The following is a 16,654-nucleotide window of genomic DNA, read 5'->3' on the forward strand; positions in this document are numbered from 1 at the left end:
GTCAGCACGACGTTGATGCCGGAAGTTTCAACAGGAACATGACACACTTAAAACGATTTATAAGATCACTTTGTTGAAGTTAAACACATGAAACCCGCTTGTCAACATGTCGGAAGGTGTCCTTTTTGTGCCTGGCATACAATTATTACATTTACATTTAGTCATTTAGCAGACACTCTTATCCAGAGCGACTCACAGTAAGTATTATTATTTAAAATGAATTACGTCAATAGCATTCCTGCTTTTAGAGCACATCATTGTTTCAGCCATTGCTCTTTGAAAGAAAGTAAGCAATATGTAGGCTAACTCTGGATTTACTGATAGCAATACTGCCTTTGCACGCTAGAGGTTCCCACAAGCACACTTTGTTCGACAGATTTGTTCTAAAATCTACAGTCTTTCAAAAGACGGACAAGGTTATGGTGCATTCTCGTTTTTTATTTCACCGCGGTCCAGAACACAAGACAGAAGCTAACATGCATTAATGTCATATCAATCCTTACATTGATTCACTCAATCCAACATTTTCTCTCTGAACACGTATTGATAAACGATTTGATGCCAAAGACCACCATAATACATCTCATCTTGTCACACAGTCACACTGTTATTACTGTACTGTAGCGACAGTGTATCTGAAGTTCTACCCTAACACCAGCCACTAGTGACTTCTACTAGTCTGCATCTTGACTGTCCCAAACTTTAAACTGACAGACAAGAACAACATGCATCATAAAAGTGTGCTTAATTAATGTTCATACATCACTCAAGAGAGAAAAGAGAGAGAAAGAGAGAGAGAGATTGGGAGATGCAAGGGAGGTGTGTATGCTTACATGCATATATGTGTGCGTGGGTGTGTGCATGTATGTGTGTGTGTGTCTCTTCATCGCCAGCGTATCCCAAGCAGGTGGCAGCTCACGGTCCAGAGTTTAAGAGCAGTACCATCATCAAGACCAGCCTTGGAACACAACGCCTCAGCACAGCTCCTGAGGAGGAGAGAGGAGGAGAGGGGAGGAGAGGGAAGGGGAGGGGGGGAGAGGAGAGGGGAGGAGAGGGGGGGAGAGGAGAGGAGAGGGGAGGAGAGGAGAGGGGAGGGGAGGGGGGGAGAGGAGAGGAGAGGGGAGGACAGGAGAGGGGGGGAGAGGAGAGGGGAGGGGAGGGGAGGGGAGGAGAGGGGAGGGGGGGAGAGGAGAGGAGAGGGGAGGAGAGGAGAGGGGGGGAGAGGAGAGGGGAGGAGAGGAGAGAGGAGAGAGGAGGGGAGGAGAGGAGAGGAGAGGGGGAGAGAGGAGAGGAGAGGGGAGAAAATACATCAGAGAATATGAAAGAATCAGCTTCAATCTCCTTCCAACCTGAAGTTCATGGATGGGGTCATATCCAGGGTCACAGGCTGAGTCAAGGTCTTTGGAGTTCCCGTAGAGACAGACCTGTAGTACCCCCCAGTGCAGAGCTCACTCTCTGGGGTGACAGCCAGGTAGAGGGAGGTCTGGGCCCCCTCCGCAGGAGTCTTCACCAGGTAGCTGAACCGGCTGATCAGCACCTGCAGGGGGCGCTGCAGATGCCTAACCAACTCAGTGTTGACGACGCCTGGGTCCACAGCATAGGCTGTCACACCTAGAGCTGTCACACACACATATCGCAGCACACACACACACACACACACACACAAACAAGTATCACCACACACACACACACACACACACACACACACACACACACACACATGTACATTGTATAAAGGTCAGCTGATTTAAAAAAGGAATTTGACTGTTTTAGGTTTCAAGTGTTTTCTTCTTTAGGCAACAGTGGTTTAGACATGAGACTGTCGACTGTCATACTAGAACAGTGTTCATATTCATTCTCCATGCCCCCCCCCCCCAACACACACACAAGTTCATAAACACGCTCACACTCTCACAGACATACCAGTGTTCATGCATACACACTCGCTCACACACACGCTCATACCCAAAAACACACACTCACTCACATGCCCAAACTCACACACACACACACACACACTGTTACCCTCAGCCCTCTTGGCCAGTTCTCTGGTAAAAAGGACGTTAGCCAGCTTGCTCTGAACATAAGCCTTCAGAGGATGATAGCTCTTCTCCATGTTCAGGTCCTCAAAGCAGATCTTCCCCATCATGTGAGCCAGCGAGGAGATGTTGATGACTCTCGAGGGGGCAGAGTGTTTCAGCAGGTCCAGCAAGAGGAACGTAAGGAAGAAGTGACCTTGAGAAAGGAAGAGAGAGAAAGAGAGAGGGAGAAAGAAAGAAAGACAGAAAAAGAGAGAGAAAGAAAGGAAGAGAGAAAGAAAGGAAGAGAGAAAGAAAGAGAGAGAGAGAGAGAGAAAAAGAGAGAGGGAGAAAGATTAAGAGACGAAAATTAGTAACCTCCAAGGCGTCCATCATAGGCAGTTTCATCCCATTAGGATGGTTATAGTTCAGTGGTAGATCATGTGACTACAGAGCAAGAACTCATAAGTTAAAATCCCACCTTGAAAGTCCCTTTGGATTAACATGTCTGCATCGTTATTACTGGTTGGTGATTGGCTGTTGTCCTACCTAGGTGGTTCACGCCAAACTGTGTCTCGAAGCCATTCACGGTGGTGCTGTAGGGGCACATGGCCACACCAGCATTGTTGATCAGGATGTGGAGAGCCTTTTCCGCTAAGCAAAGATGTTACGCCTGGGTCAGTGATTCTGGAGAAAACATCAATTGACAAACAAACATCTGTGTGTGTGTGTGTGTGTGTGTCATCGTGACTCACTATTGTAGATATGTTCTGCAAATTCACATATGGACTTAGTGTCGGCAAGATCCAATTGGCCAGCGACCACCTTGGCTCCTCCCACCTCCTTGGTGATGTCACTCACTGCTAGCTCAGCCTTTGTCTTGTCTCTGCATGCCAGGATCACACGAGCTCCTGTAGACAGGACCACATGTTCACGCTGTGTGTGTGTGTGTTAGAGTAATATAGTGTGTGTGTTAGAGTAACATTGTGTGTGTGTCTTTCTCTGTGCTCATGGGCACAACTTTTCTTAAAAACATTGTGTGTCCATCTGTGTTTGTCTGTGTGTGTGTGTGTGTGCGCATCTAATCTAATAGTGTGTGTGTGTACCTCTCTTAGCCAGGTCCCTGGCGGTCTCCTTGCCGATGCCAGTGTTAGCTCCCGTCACTATGGCCGTCCTCCCCTCCAGACTCGCGTCTGACGCCCAGCTGTAGAAGAAGAGAGATCTGGGGAGGGAGGAGAAGGGGAGTCTGGGTACTGAGATACGACCAGCTGGAGAGCTGTAGAAGAAGAGAGATCTGGTTTGGGGCTTTGGTAAAGAGCTGTAGAAGAAGAGAGATCTGGTTTGGGGCTTTGGTAAAGAGCTGTAGAAGAAGAGAGATCTGGTGTGGGGTTTGGGTAAAGAGCTGTAGAAGAAGAGAGATCTGGTGTGGGGTTTGGGTAAAGAGCTGTAGAAGAAGAGAGATCTGGTGTGGGGTTTGGGTAAAGAGCTGTAGAAGAAGAGAGATCTGGTGTGGGGTTTGGGTAAAGAGCTGTAGAAGAAGAGAGATCTGGTGTGGGGTTTGGGTAAAGACCATCCCCAAGTCCTCATCATCCGTTTTCACGTTTCCAGACGACGCTTTTATGAACCTGCGATCTCTTGATCTGCAGTCAGAATCTCTAACCACTGAGCTGCACCTCACACTCTCCTATCTATGGATCTGCAGGGTGAGGATTTGAGGACATCCTCGTCTTAGTCAGTTGAAGCCTTTAACTCCAACATCTGATGTTCTAGTTGACAGTTGAAATTCAAACTTCAGTCTAGATTCTAATCAAGTATGTTTAACAGAGCTTCTTAAGTCAAATCATTTGATTATACTTCATTAGCTTGAGGAGTTTGAAAAGCTTTTTAAGCTAAATAAAATGTAACATAAAATAAAAGTTTCAAATACTTTTTTTCAAGATAAGAAATGTAGACATTTTCCAATTCAGTTGAATTTGAACAGTACCTCAGTTAGAATCCACTGCTGAGAGAAAGTAAAGAGACGTACCTGAGGGTCTGCATAGCTGATGTCTCTGGGAGATGAGAAGTTACCCTTCCAACACAGAGACTAGAATATTCTGAGGATATGTAGATTTAGTGTGTGTATGCGTGGATGGGTGTGTGTGTGTGTGTGTCTCATGATTCAGAGTTGTTTGAGGATCATTGAAAGGCTCTGGGGTGTGACAATGCCATGTCATATTCTCAATTAAGTTGTGTTGGATTGATTAAGTGTGTCAGAGAGAACATCTTCCGGCGTCCAGTTAGGAGATATCTGAGCTTGATCTGCAAAGGGGGTTCAGAGGGCATCTTGAAACCAGGCATGAACAGAATCACTGGATTCTTGGAAAATTGATCTGGTGCAAGATTCCCCTGGGTGAAACACAAGTACTATCCTAATGGACAAGTGAGGGTGTGTAGTGTCAGTATTTCCTTGTGAGAAGTTCAGGTGGTTTCCAGGATAGAGTGAGGACCACACTACAAAGATAGAGAGAAGTGGGGATTGGGGGGGGGGGAAGGAGGAGGAGAAAGACAGAGAGAGAGGGAGAGAGGGAGGAGGAGAAAGAAGGAGAAAGGGGGAAGAGGAGAGAGAAAAAGTGAGGGGGGGAGAGAGAGAGATAGAGAATCTGAAGAACTCACAGAGACCAGTCTAATGTCATGCTCCCATGTACAGCGCACTAACTTCACATCCTAAACCTTTCTTCCCAGCTAACTGATAAACGTCCATTAGAGGGCGTGCTGCTGTACAGAACACGTTCAGACCAGTCCCTGTGAGACGAGGAGAGAAGCAGGGATGTGAAGCAGCTGAGATCTTCATGTAAACCATGTGTAGATTGGTCAGGACTTCCTGTTTTCCTATCCAAAAACAACTTGAAAACAGCACAGTCCTCATATTGCACATTTGTCTAACACACACACACACACACAGAGAGAGATAGACAATTACTGTACCACACACACACACACACACCCTTAAAAGCAGACCTAATTCAGCACAACTAACTTCTCATGTGGTTGGGACAGAAATAGCTTAGCCATCATGCTACGCTAGCTGGATGTTTGCTCCAGAGAGAAACTGCTAGTCTTTCTAATGAAAGGTTGTCTATCATCTCTGGGGAAGAGACAGAGAGGACAGCCCTAGCCACATCTGTAATTAACAATGTTTTCATAGTGATTTTAGCTCAAAGGAACGACAAATAACTCTGTTGTAATTTGATGTTTGAAGAATAAGAAAGTTAGTCATCCACCAACTGCTGACCACACGTGGACTTCTGTTGCAAAACGACTCGATGTTTAAATAAAATATGTTTAAATTGAATCGTCTCAAATCAAAAGAGAAATCGTCCTTTCATTTATTACATTTGATTTCAACACATATTTACATTTGGTTTACAGTTGTGTAAACATTTAAAAAAAGATCGTTTTCAACTTGTGTAAAGTCCATGTAGAACTATTAGAACTTTTAAAAGTGTATCAACAAGCTACTGGACTTTTTTCAAAAGGTCAGCAAATATTTAATTGAGTTATGTCTTAGTTGAGATGTGAACTTGAGCAACATATTTAAAAACACACAAGATACTTAGAAGGATAGAACAGTATTGCTCAACAAATGCACAGCATTTTTCTTACAAAAACAAACCACATTTGTGGTGCGACAGATATCAAATGGACCACAGGGGTAAAATAAAACTTTACAAAATGAATGAGTAATTAAATCATCTGAAGTAAACTTTTTTTGGCCCACGCGGACCCACAAACTGACAGACTGGATGACAGGGATCTGGACGAGGTGGATGTTGTGTAGCTTGTTTACCTTGAGGTTAGGAGAGGGCAGTTTCAGTTTGCTAGGACTCGGACACTATCCAGCTCAAAACCACAGTCCTATAAACATGCTTCAATCTCAGGCCCAATTCAATTTGGTTTCCTGCTCCCTAGAACGTTTAGGAGAGTGAGGAAGGAGAGTGTGAAGGTGGGCTCAGGGTCAGGTCTAGGTAGGACGGCTCCAGGTCCAGGAGGGTTGAAACAGGATCAGGCCCAAGTCTTTACATCCTTCTGTCACAGCTGCTTGTTCACTTTTCCCTCGGCCAATCATTGGTCACTTCCTGAACGGGCAGGTTGTCATCCTGTGGGGGAGTGGGGGAAATGGAGATCCCTAGTGTTGGGATTTTGGAGGTGAGACTCTGAAAGAGCCAAGCATTTTCATTGGCTTGCTCCTGGACAGGGTTCCCAAACGCATTGTCTAGCTCCGCCCCCGCGTTGCCTAGCGATGTCTGGCTGACATAGACAACGACGACTTCGCCGCTGAAATTCATCACCTGACCGCTGGAGATGAACGTGGTGTTGTGGTTCCCTGATACCTGACCTGAGAAAGAGAGGGGGGGAGAGGGGGGAGAGAGAGAGGGGGGAGAGACAGGGGGAAGAGAGATAGGGGGGGAGAGGGGAGAGAGAGGGGGGGAGAGAGAGGGGGGAGAGAGGGAGGAGAGATGAGGGAGGGAGGGAGAGAGAGAGAGTGAGGCGGGGGTGAGGGAGGGAGGGAGGGAGAGAGTGAGGCGGGGGAGAGAGAGGGGGGGAGAGAGAGAACAAAATAATGAGTTGAGTTGTCCCTTAATCTCAAAGACACATCCTGTAGTGAAATGTCTATCTATATTTCTATACTATGACACAGACACAAACACATACTGTGATATAGAAGCAACTCATGGGTTATGGTGACCTTGTATGACAAACAGCCTGTGGGTGTGATGACCATGCATCAGACTGACCCACACACACACACATACACACACAGTCTGACCCATACAAACACACACACATTCCCCTCACTCTCAACCTCAATGCTGGTTTCTGAGACCATGCTCCCAGTCCAGAATGCCCAAGTATGTCCTACAGTATAATCGTTTCAGCATGACAGTCAGCTCGTCTGTGAACAGGCTTCCAGTCAGCACTGGGAGCAAAGCGAGGGTCACCTGGGGTGAGCATTCACACCCAAAAGTGATACTTGAGGCCTCTAGTTCATCTGTGGTCATGCTAATTCTCTACACAGAAACAAAGATCCAGTGTGTATTTAATTTCCCTCTTTCACACCTCCAGGAGGTATTTTTAGACCTGGCAGGAAAATGTTGTTGCGACACATCTGCCCCCACTTCCTGTTTGAAACTGTGGAGGACAGAGGGCACACACTGACCAAGGCCAGACCCTCGCTGACTCAGGCCTCACACTGCTGGTGTCACACACACATACACACACACACACACCTCACACTCACACACAGTCGCACATGCCCCCTAATGCACTCTCACACACACTAACATGCCCACGCAGGCAAGTGCACACACACCCATGCCCACCGACACTCCCACACACACACACACACAAACAAACACACACACTCATTTTTAAGCCGTCGCCTGCATTCGTTTACCAGCACAGCCTGCTTGTCTCATCAGTCAAAAATGCCTTGTGTCACCACGGTTACCAAAGCAAAGTGGGCACCTTTATTTACACATTGACTTAGTTTGCTCAGAGTTGCTGAGTGTTTTCACACTGTATGGCAGACACAACAAAACGTCTTCTATTCCAGACTACACATCATCCCATCATGTTGAGACCTGGAGGACTTCTCTCATTGTCTACTCTCAATCTACTGTCACAGGAGAGGTGATCGTGTCCTCAATCTGACCTCTGTCTTCGCTGAGTGGGAAGTCCAGTTTATGACCTGTTATCACTGCATTATGGGAAATGCTGTTTATTTCCTGAAGCACAGGAGTGTAATTAAAGTCTAAACTCATCAGCAAAAGTGCTAGAACTCGGCAAAGCGGTCATTGTGTGTGTGTGCATGGGCGGTGTGTGTGTGTGTGCCTGTCAGTAAGTATTGCTCCATTGTGTGTTCGGTGCACATCTTGTTTCAATAAGATCTGTGGTTCCTTTGCTCAACCACTTAGAACTCTGGGAAAACAGGAGTGTTGGGGAAGGCATAGCACTTACACACACACACACACACACACACACACACACACACACACACACACACACACACACACACACACAATGACCACTTTGCCAGACTGTAGCAAGAGACATCACACGCACACACACACACATAGACACAGAGACGCATAAACACACTCTGGAAGTGTAGTTTAGTTCTGCTGTTCTCGTGTTGCATTTCGTTCCTACTGTGTGTGGTCTCAATGAGGTGAAAGCGACACACTAACCTTCTCCCACATAAATCCTAGTTCTGAAGGCCTGAAGACTCTCCAAGGACTATTGTTACAGTAAACAAACTTTTATAAGATCTAGAACTTTCACCGAATAAACAAAACAGTTCTATAATTCTAACCATCGCTGAAGCCTTCTAGAACAACTTGCCACAACACACCCAAGTATCTAGTATGTAAATGTATGTCATTGGTATTCTGACAGTAGTTTTCTTTCATAGTATGTAAATGTATGTCATTGGTATTCTGACAGTAGTTTTCTTTCAGAAGTCTATCTATTCTGCACCTACCCGAGGTGAGCACTGTTTCAGCCAGGTCACTCTGGAGGTTTTTGGGGGAAAACTCCAAGTCCACATCCCTAGGAGAGAGCTTGTCTCCCCCACTGTCCCTCAAGGAATGTCCCTGGTCGAGCTCCTCTGTGGAGGCCTCGGAGCTCGGCTCTGACGATGGCTCCCCATTGGCTGTGAGAGTGAGTGAGGTCACCGTGGGGGGCGGAGAGGGTATGGTGTCAGAGCCAGGGGCGGAGCCTAAACCGTCTTTCAGTCCATAAAGGCTCCTCCCCTTCTGTAGTGACCTGTCAGTCAGCTGACCTCTGACCTCTGCCCTAGCCTGAGTCAGGGGCGGACACAGGTCAGGTGACACGTCGGCAGGGGAGAGGAAGGAGGAGGCAAGGAGAGGGGAGGGAGGGAGGGAGGAGGGGGGAGTAGTCGCACCTGACTGGCTCTGGCCTCCCTGTGTACTTGTGCTTTGCTGGCCCTCTGTCCGCACTCCCTCCCCCTCATCCCTCTCTCCCTCCTCATCCCCCTCTCCCTCCTCATCCCCCTCTCCCTCCTCATCCCCCTCTCCCTCTTCATCCCTCTCTCCCTCCTCACCCTCATCCCTCTCTCCCTCCTCCCTCCCTCCCTCCTCTCCCTGGCCTACTCTACAGTAGCAGGGTCCTAGAGTCCCCGGGTTCACTGCCTGACTACAGTCCTCGTTCTCCCCGACCTCCAGAGGCTCGCGCACCGACGGCACACACACGCACGTGCACGCCAGCAGCGGGGATGCGCACGAGCCCTCCTCTCCCCCCTCCTCCTCTCCCTGCCTGGGAGGCGTGAGGGGCAGTTTGATGGAGAGAGCCGGGGCTGGGCTGGGGCAGGTGAGGGGTGGCTCCGAGGGGGTGCAGGGGTCCCCCTGGATCAGGCTGGTGGTCTCACACAGGGGACAGCTCTGGATCAGACTCTTGTCTCCTCCTCCTCCTCCTCCTCCACTATGGTAGAGAGGAGCCAGAGTCTCCTGGAGAGAAAGAGAGAGAGAGGGGGGAGAGAAAGAGAGAGAGAGGGGGGAGAAAAAGAGAGAGAGAGGGGGGCGAGAAAGAGAGAGAGGGGGGGAGAGAAAGAGATAGCAGGTTCAGACTGACACTCTAGATTTTCTCTCGAGTTGCAGAGTCTTAAGTTGGGGTCCTTCCTACCTGCTGAATCCTGGTTCTCTTCAGATTCTGGACGCAGGAACGCAGATTCACTGTAAGAGATAAAAGTCTGTCACATTTCTTCCCTTCACATTCAAAGAAATCCAATCAAACTGAACTTGATAGGGACCTCTGTGGCATGTACCAGACAGGATCTTGAGCTTGTCCTTGCAGCAGAACAGCAGCAGGATGAGGAGAGATAGGATGGTGATGTTGGACAGAATGGACACTACTACCCAGGAAGTGGAGGAATCTGGGGGGGAGAGAGAGAGAGACAGAGAGAGAGAGCAAGAGAGAGAGAGAGAGATCAGTTCAGTGTAATCAGTTCAATTCAAGAGTATTTCTGCCCAGTCCTCCAGCCAATGTTTGTTCAAACACTGTACAGCATATGCTTGGTCACTTTTGTCTGCTGTGTGTGTGTGTGTGTGTTTGTGTGCCAGAGAGCAGGCTGGTAAGTTTACGTCCACCGGCTCCACACACAGCGTCGAAGCCGTCAGTACAGACTTCTCTTCACTCCTCCCCCTGAGCCTTGCAGCTGGGGCACACACAACATGGACACATGGTCAGGTGACTGTTCCTCCACACGACCCTCGACCTCCTCTCTCCTTCTCTCTCTCCTCTCTCCTTCTCGCTCTCCTTCTCTCTCCTTATATCTCTCCTTTCTCTCTTCCTCTCTCCTCCTTTCTCTCCTTCTCTGTCCTCCTCTCTCCTCCTCTCCCATTCTCTCTCTCCTTCTCTCCCCCTCTCTCTCTCTCTCTCTCTCTCTCTCTCTCTCTCTCTCCTCCTCTCTCCTTCTCTCTCCTCCTCTCCCTTCTCTCTCTCCTTCTCTCCCCCTCTCTCTCTCTCTTCTCTCTCTCTCTCTCTCTCTCTCTCTCTCTCTCTCTCATCTCTCTCTCTCTCTCTCTCTCTCTCCTCTCTCTCTCTCTCCTCTCTCTCTCCTCTCTCTCTCTCTCTCTCTCTCTCCTCCTCTCTCTCTCTCTCTCTCTCCTGCTCTCTCTCTCTCTCCTCCTCTCTCTCTCCTCCTTTCTCTCCATTCCGTCCCCCCTCTCTATGTTGACAGTGTGTGTGTGTGTACTTACTTGGTCCAGGGTTTGCATGGTTCTAAAGAGGTATTTGAGGAGAAGAAGCCCCTCTTGCAAGGCACACAGATCTTCCTCACTGACTCTGCGGTCACCACACACACACACACACACACAGAGTAGGTTAAGAAAGGGTTAACACGGTGTTGCAGTAACATCAAGTGTAAAGTACTGAAGCTACAAATCTGTATGTGTACAGTATATGTGTCTGAATGCCTGTGTGTGTGTGCGTGTGTGACTGTGTGTGCCTGTGTGTGTCTGTCTCACCAGGGAGGGTCTCCTGTCCAGACCCTGGTCCACAGCTGGGTATCTTCTCACAGAACTCACACTTGATTGGAGAACACTGTCGTCCAGAGATGCACCTGCAGGGCTCTGGACCCTTGGCGTTTCTGGGCCTCTCACTGCTGAAACCCTTCCCTGCACAGGACGACAGCCAGGCGGGCAAACATCAACACACTTGTTCTTCATCTCCACAACAACAACAACAACTCTCTCGTTGTCAGTCTCCACAAAGAAGCTTTGCACTGCGCCTGGTTAACATAGACCACTCCTTGAGTCTGAATGATTATAATTCTGACACGATTCTGTTGTTGTCGTGACTTCTGTGTTGCTACGGGTGAGGCTGTGGCAGGGGTGTTGTTGTCGTGGTAACTGACCGGCATCGCAGAGCTTCTGGGGATGACACTTGGTGTCGTTGTTCCAGTCTGGCTGGTACTCGTCATCGCCACAACGGGTGACACTCCGTGTCTGAATCCATGGAGCACCGCTTCAGAGCAAAGGTACCTGGGGGGGGGGGGAGGGACGGAGGGAGGGAGGGAGGGAGGGAGAGCGAGGGAGAGGGAGTTGAAGAGCATGTAGTAATCTGTAGTAGAGCTGACTGCAGATCAAGAGGTTGACGTTTAAAAGCCTCCCTACACGTCGCTTTGGATTCAAGTGTCCTACAATGAAATTAAATTGTTGTGTGTCTGTAGTGAGACCACTACACCACTCATCCCAGACACCCCACTAGCCTAAAGGAGGTAGAATCAATAGGAGGTTGAATTAAACCGTTTCCACCTGACACTAGAGTGAGGGGGGTGAGTGTCTGGGCGCAGGTCTCTGCATGCATGTGCAGTGTGTGTGAGTGTGTGTGTGAGTGTGTCGGTGCCAATGTGTGTGTGTGTGTGTGTCTGTGTGAGAGAGAGATTGTTCCCCTTTCTGACATCCTTCCTCATTTCATTCAGGAAAAACGTAAAAATGGAAAAAGCATTTTTATCAGGTCATGTGACCCACATTTCCCTCCAGTAACCGTGTGGAACAGAATGATCTGGTCCAGACACAGCTGAAGACACGAGTCACTGGCAGCTCTGCAGTCCTCACGTGTTCCTACTGTGTGTGTGTGTGAGTGTGTGTGTGTGTGTGTGTGTGTGTGTGTGTGTGTAGATACCTGGTGAACACATGCTGCAGCATCTCCCATTTTTTTGGTACTTGTTCTGTCCACAGCCAGCTGGTCGAGAACAGGCCCTCTGCAAGACACAAACACAGGTTCTGCTGTCAGGTTCTGCTGTCATGTCTCTCTCCTTTATATTTCCTGTCGTTCTTCACCATATCTGTCCAAATAAAGCATTTTAATGCCTTAAAATATATTAACTAAAAGCTTTAAAAAAGTCAAATGACCACCACAACCCTAACTTGACAGATGCACAAGCAAGGAGAGCAGAGGAGATGGGTGTAGTTCAGTGGTAGAGTGTTTGACTGCAGATCAGAAGGTCAGAGGTTCAAGTCCCTGTCCTGTCTTTTTAGATCAAAAAGTATACTTGAACACTTGGTTTACGAAGTGCTGGTCTCAGCCAGGCTGGTGAACTGGAGTGTTTAATGATCACGTAACAAAGAGTTCAAGAAACACACAAAACATGCTGTGGTTTCACCACCTACTGCTGTTGGCAGGAGTAATCCTGTATGTTCATACACACACACACACACACACACACGCTCTACTGCATACATATGCACATGCACATGCACACACACACACAAACACACACACACACAGAAACCCTCCCTAACCAGTCTACCACATCCTGTTCTGTACTATCAAACCCATCTGCTGAATTAGAGAATAACGTTGTTATGAGAGAAAATATTCTTCGAGAGGGCAAGCTAAAAGCGTGCCTCCGCCTTGTGTGAAACTCAGGAACCAGCCCACAGCCATGGACACGACACTACAGGCAGGCTCTCCTCCATCCTGCCCCCAGCTTTCTGCCCCCGCTGCTGGGGGAGAGCAGGGGCAAGGCTGGCCAGGACAGACATGGTGGAGGTTGCGGCAGCTGGAGGGGCCAGGGAGGTGGTGGTGGGGGAGGTCAGGGATGTGAAGGTGGAGGGGGAAAAGGGAAGGCTCCATGATCCACCCTCTGCCTGTCTCTCTCCCTTTCCGCCCCTCTCCCCCTGCTCACCCACCCCCCCACACCCCCCCCCCAGCCCCCCCCCCCCCACACCCCCCACACCCCCCCCAGCCCCCCCACCCCACACTCGTCCCAGCCCCCCCCCCCCCCCCACACTCGTCCCAGCCCCCCACAGAGAGGCAGGGTTTAGTCCCTGCTGGAGAGGAGGCGCCAGAAGCTGAACAGGAAGAGGCGTGTCTAACGAATGCCATGCATCAGACCTTGTTTTGTTTCTACTACAATGCTAACGATGAACACCGACCACAGCCGTAATGATGACCATGTGCTAGCAGGAGAGGAGAGGAGAGGAGAGGGGGAGGGGAGAGGAGAGAGGAGAGAGGAGAGAGGAGAGAGGAGAGAGGAGAGAGGAGAGAGGAGAGAGGAGAGAGAGAGAGAAGAGGGGAGGGGAGAGAGGGGAGGGGATGAGAGGAGAGGAGAGGAGAGGAGAGGAGGGGAGGGATGCTCCCAGGATTAAAGATACAAATGTTCAGATGTTCAGGGTAGATGGAGAGTTCCCATACATAGTTTTCCAGGAGTGTTTGGTCTGAATCTTCCTCTGAGACAAAGTTCAGATCTGGTCTGAGCTTGAGTTTGGTCTGAATCTTACTCTGAGACTAAGTTCAGATCTGGTCTGAGCTTGAGTTTGGTCTGAATCTTACTCTGAGACTAAGTTCAGATCTGGTCTGAGCTTGAGTTTGGTCTGAATCTTACTCTGAGACTAAGTTCAGATAGGGAGGTTAGGGAGTGAGGAAAGGAGAGGATTAGGCTGAGGAAGCCACAGCTGTGTGTGATATTTCAGTCTGCATTGGTCAGATCTGGGCAAGAGGGCACAGCAAACCAAAGGAATGCTGGGAATTGTATTTTTCTTTCCACATCTGGGCTTCTCATAATTATGAAACTACGCAACAGTTTTCATTCACTAGTGGATGTGTATTCAATGAAAGGACATGCTCATCCACCCTACATGATTATAGGTTAGGTTTAGATTTAGAATCTTCTAACCACTGGAAGGACTGTATCTAGCCGTTTGTGTGTGTGTTGTTCTTTGTGTATGAGTGTGTGCTATAGTGAGTGTTTGTGAACAGTAAGTGTGTGAAAACAGTTTTTCATAACTAATAACGGTGGCCTGTCTTGGGTGTTGTGTGATCACAGGGGCACCAGAACACGGGGGACCTGAAGGACTCCCTCCTTAGACCACCTGAACATTTGCATAACTGCCACAAGAGCCTCTGGCTCCTTGCCAAGATAAGCAATCTGTCAGCCATGAATGCCATGAATGGATTCAGTCTATTTACCTGCCTGAGGCAATCTGCTCCACAAGACTGGTATCTGTCTATCTAAGCACAAGGGACAGTGGACATAAACACAAAAGTACAACAGTGAACCAAACAGCACCCCATCAGAGTATAGTACAGGAGAGAGTAATGTGGAGTAGAGTGCAGTGCAGTACAGTGCAGTAGAGTAGAACTCACTGATATAAAATACTTAAACACGTATCTAATGTAGCGTGTTCTAATATAACTAGCTTCATAAACTACTAGAATCAGGCTTCCCAGACAGTGTTGCCCAAGAGCTGCAGTCAAGCTTGTGGGCTGATGTTACTTCAGCTCAGGTTGGGACCTGCAGCACACACACACTCAACACACACACACAAGCACACGCACTCAACACACACACGCTCTAATGCGGACTACAGCCGGCCGGGGGGCAGAGACGGATGCTCCTCGCTATATGGCTTTAATTAATCGATACTATACCTACCAAGCAAATGAAGGATTTACTGTAAAGAATAAATGAACGAATGAAAAGATCATGGATATTTAAGAGGGTGGGGAAAAAAATAGTAAAGGATGTGAAAAAGACAACTTGAAACGGTCTTTACGACAGACTTCCAGTAAGAGCGCTGTCAAACACCGAAACAGATCTCAACGTAGGTCGCCACACAGAACTTTAGCCATACTTAATATTATGTGTTGAAGACGTCTTCAGTTAAAAATGTAATCTGTATGATGACTCAATAAGCATCCTCAGTGACAAACATATCTGCCACGCGGCGTTTACTAAACAGAAGAGGAGATTGCGCTTGCAGTTGTGCGCGCGGACACAGCGGTTACGCGGAGAACCGGGAATTGAGGAGCGGGGGGGGGGGGGGGGGGGGGGGCGTAAATGGGAACCTCTGTTTTCAATCAGTTTGTGCACAAACAAGTCTACATTTTAACCATGTCTAAAGGCTCAACCGTTTTTAACGTGTGGGCTGATTTTCACAGTTTTTGATATTTACATGTAGAGGATGTTCCTGTATAATTTTGAGTTCTTAACTGTGCCCATGCCAGCATTGGTTGTTGCCCAAAACACAGTCCAGTCGAGAAAAATAAAGTTGGTTTACCTGTGCGCAAAGAACAAAAATCAGATGCGTTATCCAGCCTTGAAAAATCCAATTTGTAGAAAAGTTCACCCTCATCTTCGAGCTTATCAAGAGAAATCCGTTTGTCTCGGAGTTTGTGGCCTGGTAGACTTGAAAAAGCGAAAAAGTTCGCGGTAACTGTGGTAAACTTCCCAGTCTGAATAGGGCTACGGTGTGTGGTTGAACACGGGCGAGACTCCGGTCTCTCTCTCGCTCCTCATTCCCCGTGTTGCAGTTTCTCCGCTCTCCCACACGTTGTGAAGCAAGTTATTGAGCACGCGAGTAAAAAGAGTGAGGGCAAGCAGCAAACAAGACTCCTCCCACGTGATGATGGACAAAACAATCTGTGTGTGTGTGGACGTGACAGAGTGACAGACAGAATATGATGATTTTCATTTATTATAAGTGTGGTGTCTGACAGTATAAGTTGATATGGTGTGTAACTTGAGAATGCGGTTTCTGTCCACCAGGATGCTGAGGATTGGGGGGGGGGTACCTGCAGTGGGGGTTCAGTTATCTTTCAGCTATCTCCTCTCCTCCTTCCCTTAAGGAGTTTTCAACATGAATGCTAAGCCCTGTCTGTAATTTCCTATTTGCATAACTGTCACCTTGAGTAAAACCTTTTATTCCCTTCCATTTCTCTTTTTTTATTCCTCTCCTTCTCTTTTTCTCTCCTTCTCTCTTCAACCACACTCCTCCCTCCTTCCCTCTCATTCTCTCTGCCTTCCTATCTCTAGTTCTTTGACCCTCTCTTCTCTTTCTCCCCCTCCTCCTTCACTCCCTTTCTCTCACTCCCTTTCTCTCACTCCCCTTCTCTCCCTTTCTCTCCCTCCTCCCTCTCTCCCTCCTCCCTCTCCCTTGTCTCCATGCCAGGGTGGGAGGACCAGCCTCATGCAAATTCAGAGGTCTCCCTCAGTTTTTTTTCCCCTTATTTTCCTGGGAGATTATTTCCTGGAGGCATCGTGGAGGCCCCACCCTGCTCTGCTCCCTCCATGCAACACTGGATATTTATAACTATTAGAGAAGAAACTCCTTCACCCCCCTCCCTCCCCC

At 48.4% G+C, this 16,654-nt stretch overlaps 2 protein-coding genes across 2 annotated transcripts; both read right to left on the reverse strand.

The window, feature by feature from the left end:
- Positions 1-428: 428 nt before the first annotated feature.
- Positions 429-4,058, reverse strand: si:dkey-73n8.3 (uncharacterized protein LOC100150965 homolog). Its single transcript, XM_062480371.1, has 7 exons — positions 4,045-4,058; positions 3,125-3,294; positions 2,774-2,929; positions 2,568-2,672; positions 2,026-2,235; positions 1,425-1,617; positions 429-986 (listed from the first exon to the last, which is right to left on the reverse strand). Exons 1-7 carry the CDS (start codon positions 4,056-4,058, stop codon positions 884-886), a joined length of 951 nt encoding a protein of 316 aa, XP_062336355.1. The 3' UTR covers positions 429-883.
- Positions 4,059-5,352: 1,294 nt separating this feature from the next.
- Positions 5,353-15,852, reverse strand: tnfrsf11a (tumor necrosis factor receptor superfamily, member 11a, NFKB activator). Its single transcript, XM_062480372.1, is given in 12 exon segments — positions 5,353-6,396; positions 8,542-9,061; positions 9,104-9,526; positions 9,702-9,751; positions 9,844-9,951; positions 10,163-10,206; positions 10,778-10,862; positions 11,045-11,194; positions 11,434-11,506; positions 11,508-11,560; positions 12,204-12,282; positions 15,584-15,852. Coding segments are annotated over 12 exon segments (1,953 nt in total). The 5' UTR covers positions 15,659-15,852; the 3' UTR covers positions 5,353-6,103.
- Positions 15,853-16,654: the final 802 nt, after the last annotated feature.

The sequence above is a fragment of the Osmerus eperlanus genome, chromosome 15, assembly GCF_963692335.1.
Source record: "Osmerus eperlanus chromosome 15, fOsmEpe2.1, whole genome shotgun sequence".
Taxonomy (NCBI): domain Eukaryota; kingdom Metazoa; phylum Chordata; class Actinopteri; order Osmeriformes; family Osmeridae; genus Osmerus; species Osmerus eperlanus.

Coding starts and splice junctions, on each gene's coding strand:
- si:dkey-73n8.3 (XM_062480371.1), bottom strand. Junction 2,930..3,124: donor CAGGGACCTGGCTAAGAGAG/GTACACACACAC, acceptor TCCTGTCTACAG/GAGCTCGTGTGATCCTGGCA. Junction 2,673..2,773: donor TGCAGAACATATCTACAATA/GTGAGTCACGAT, acceptor ATCTTTGCTTAG/CGGAAAAGGCTCTCCACATC.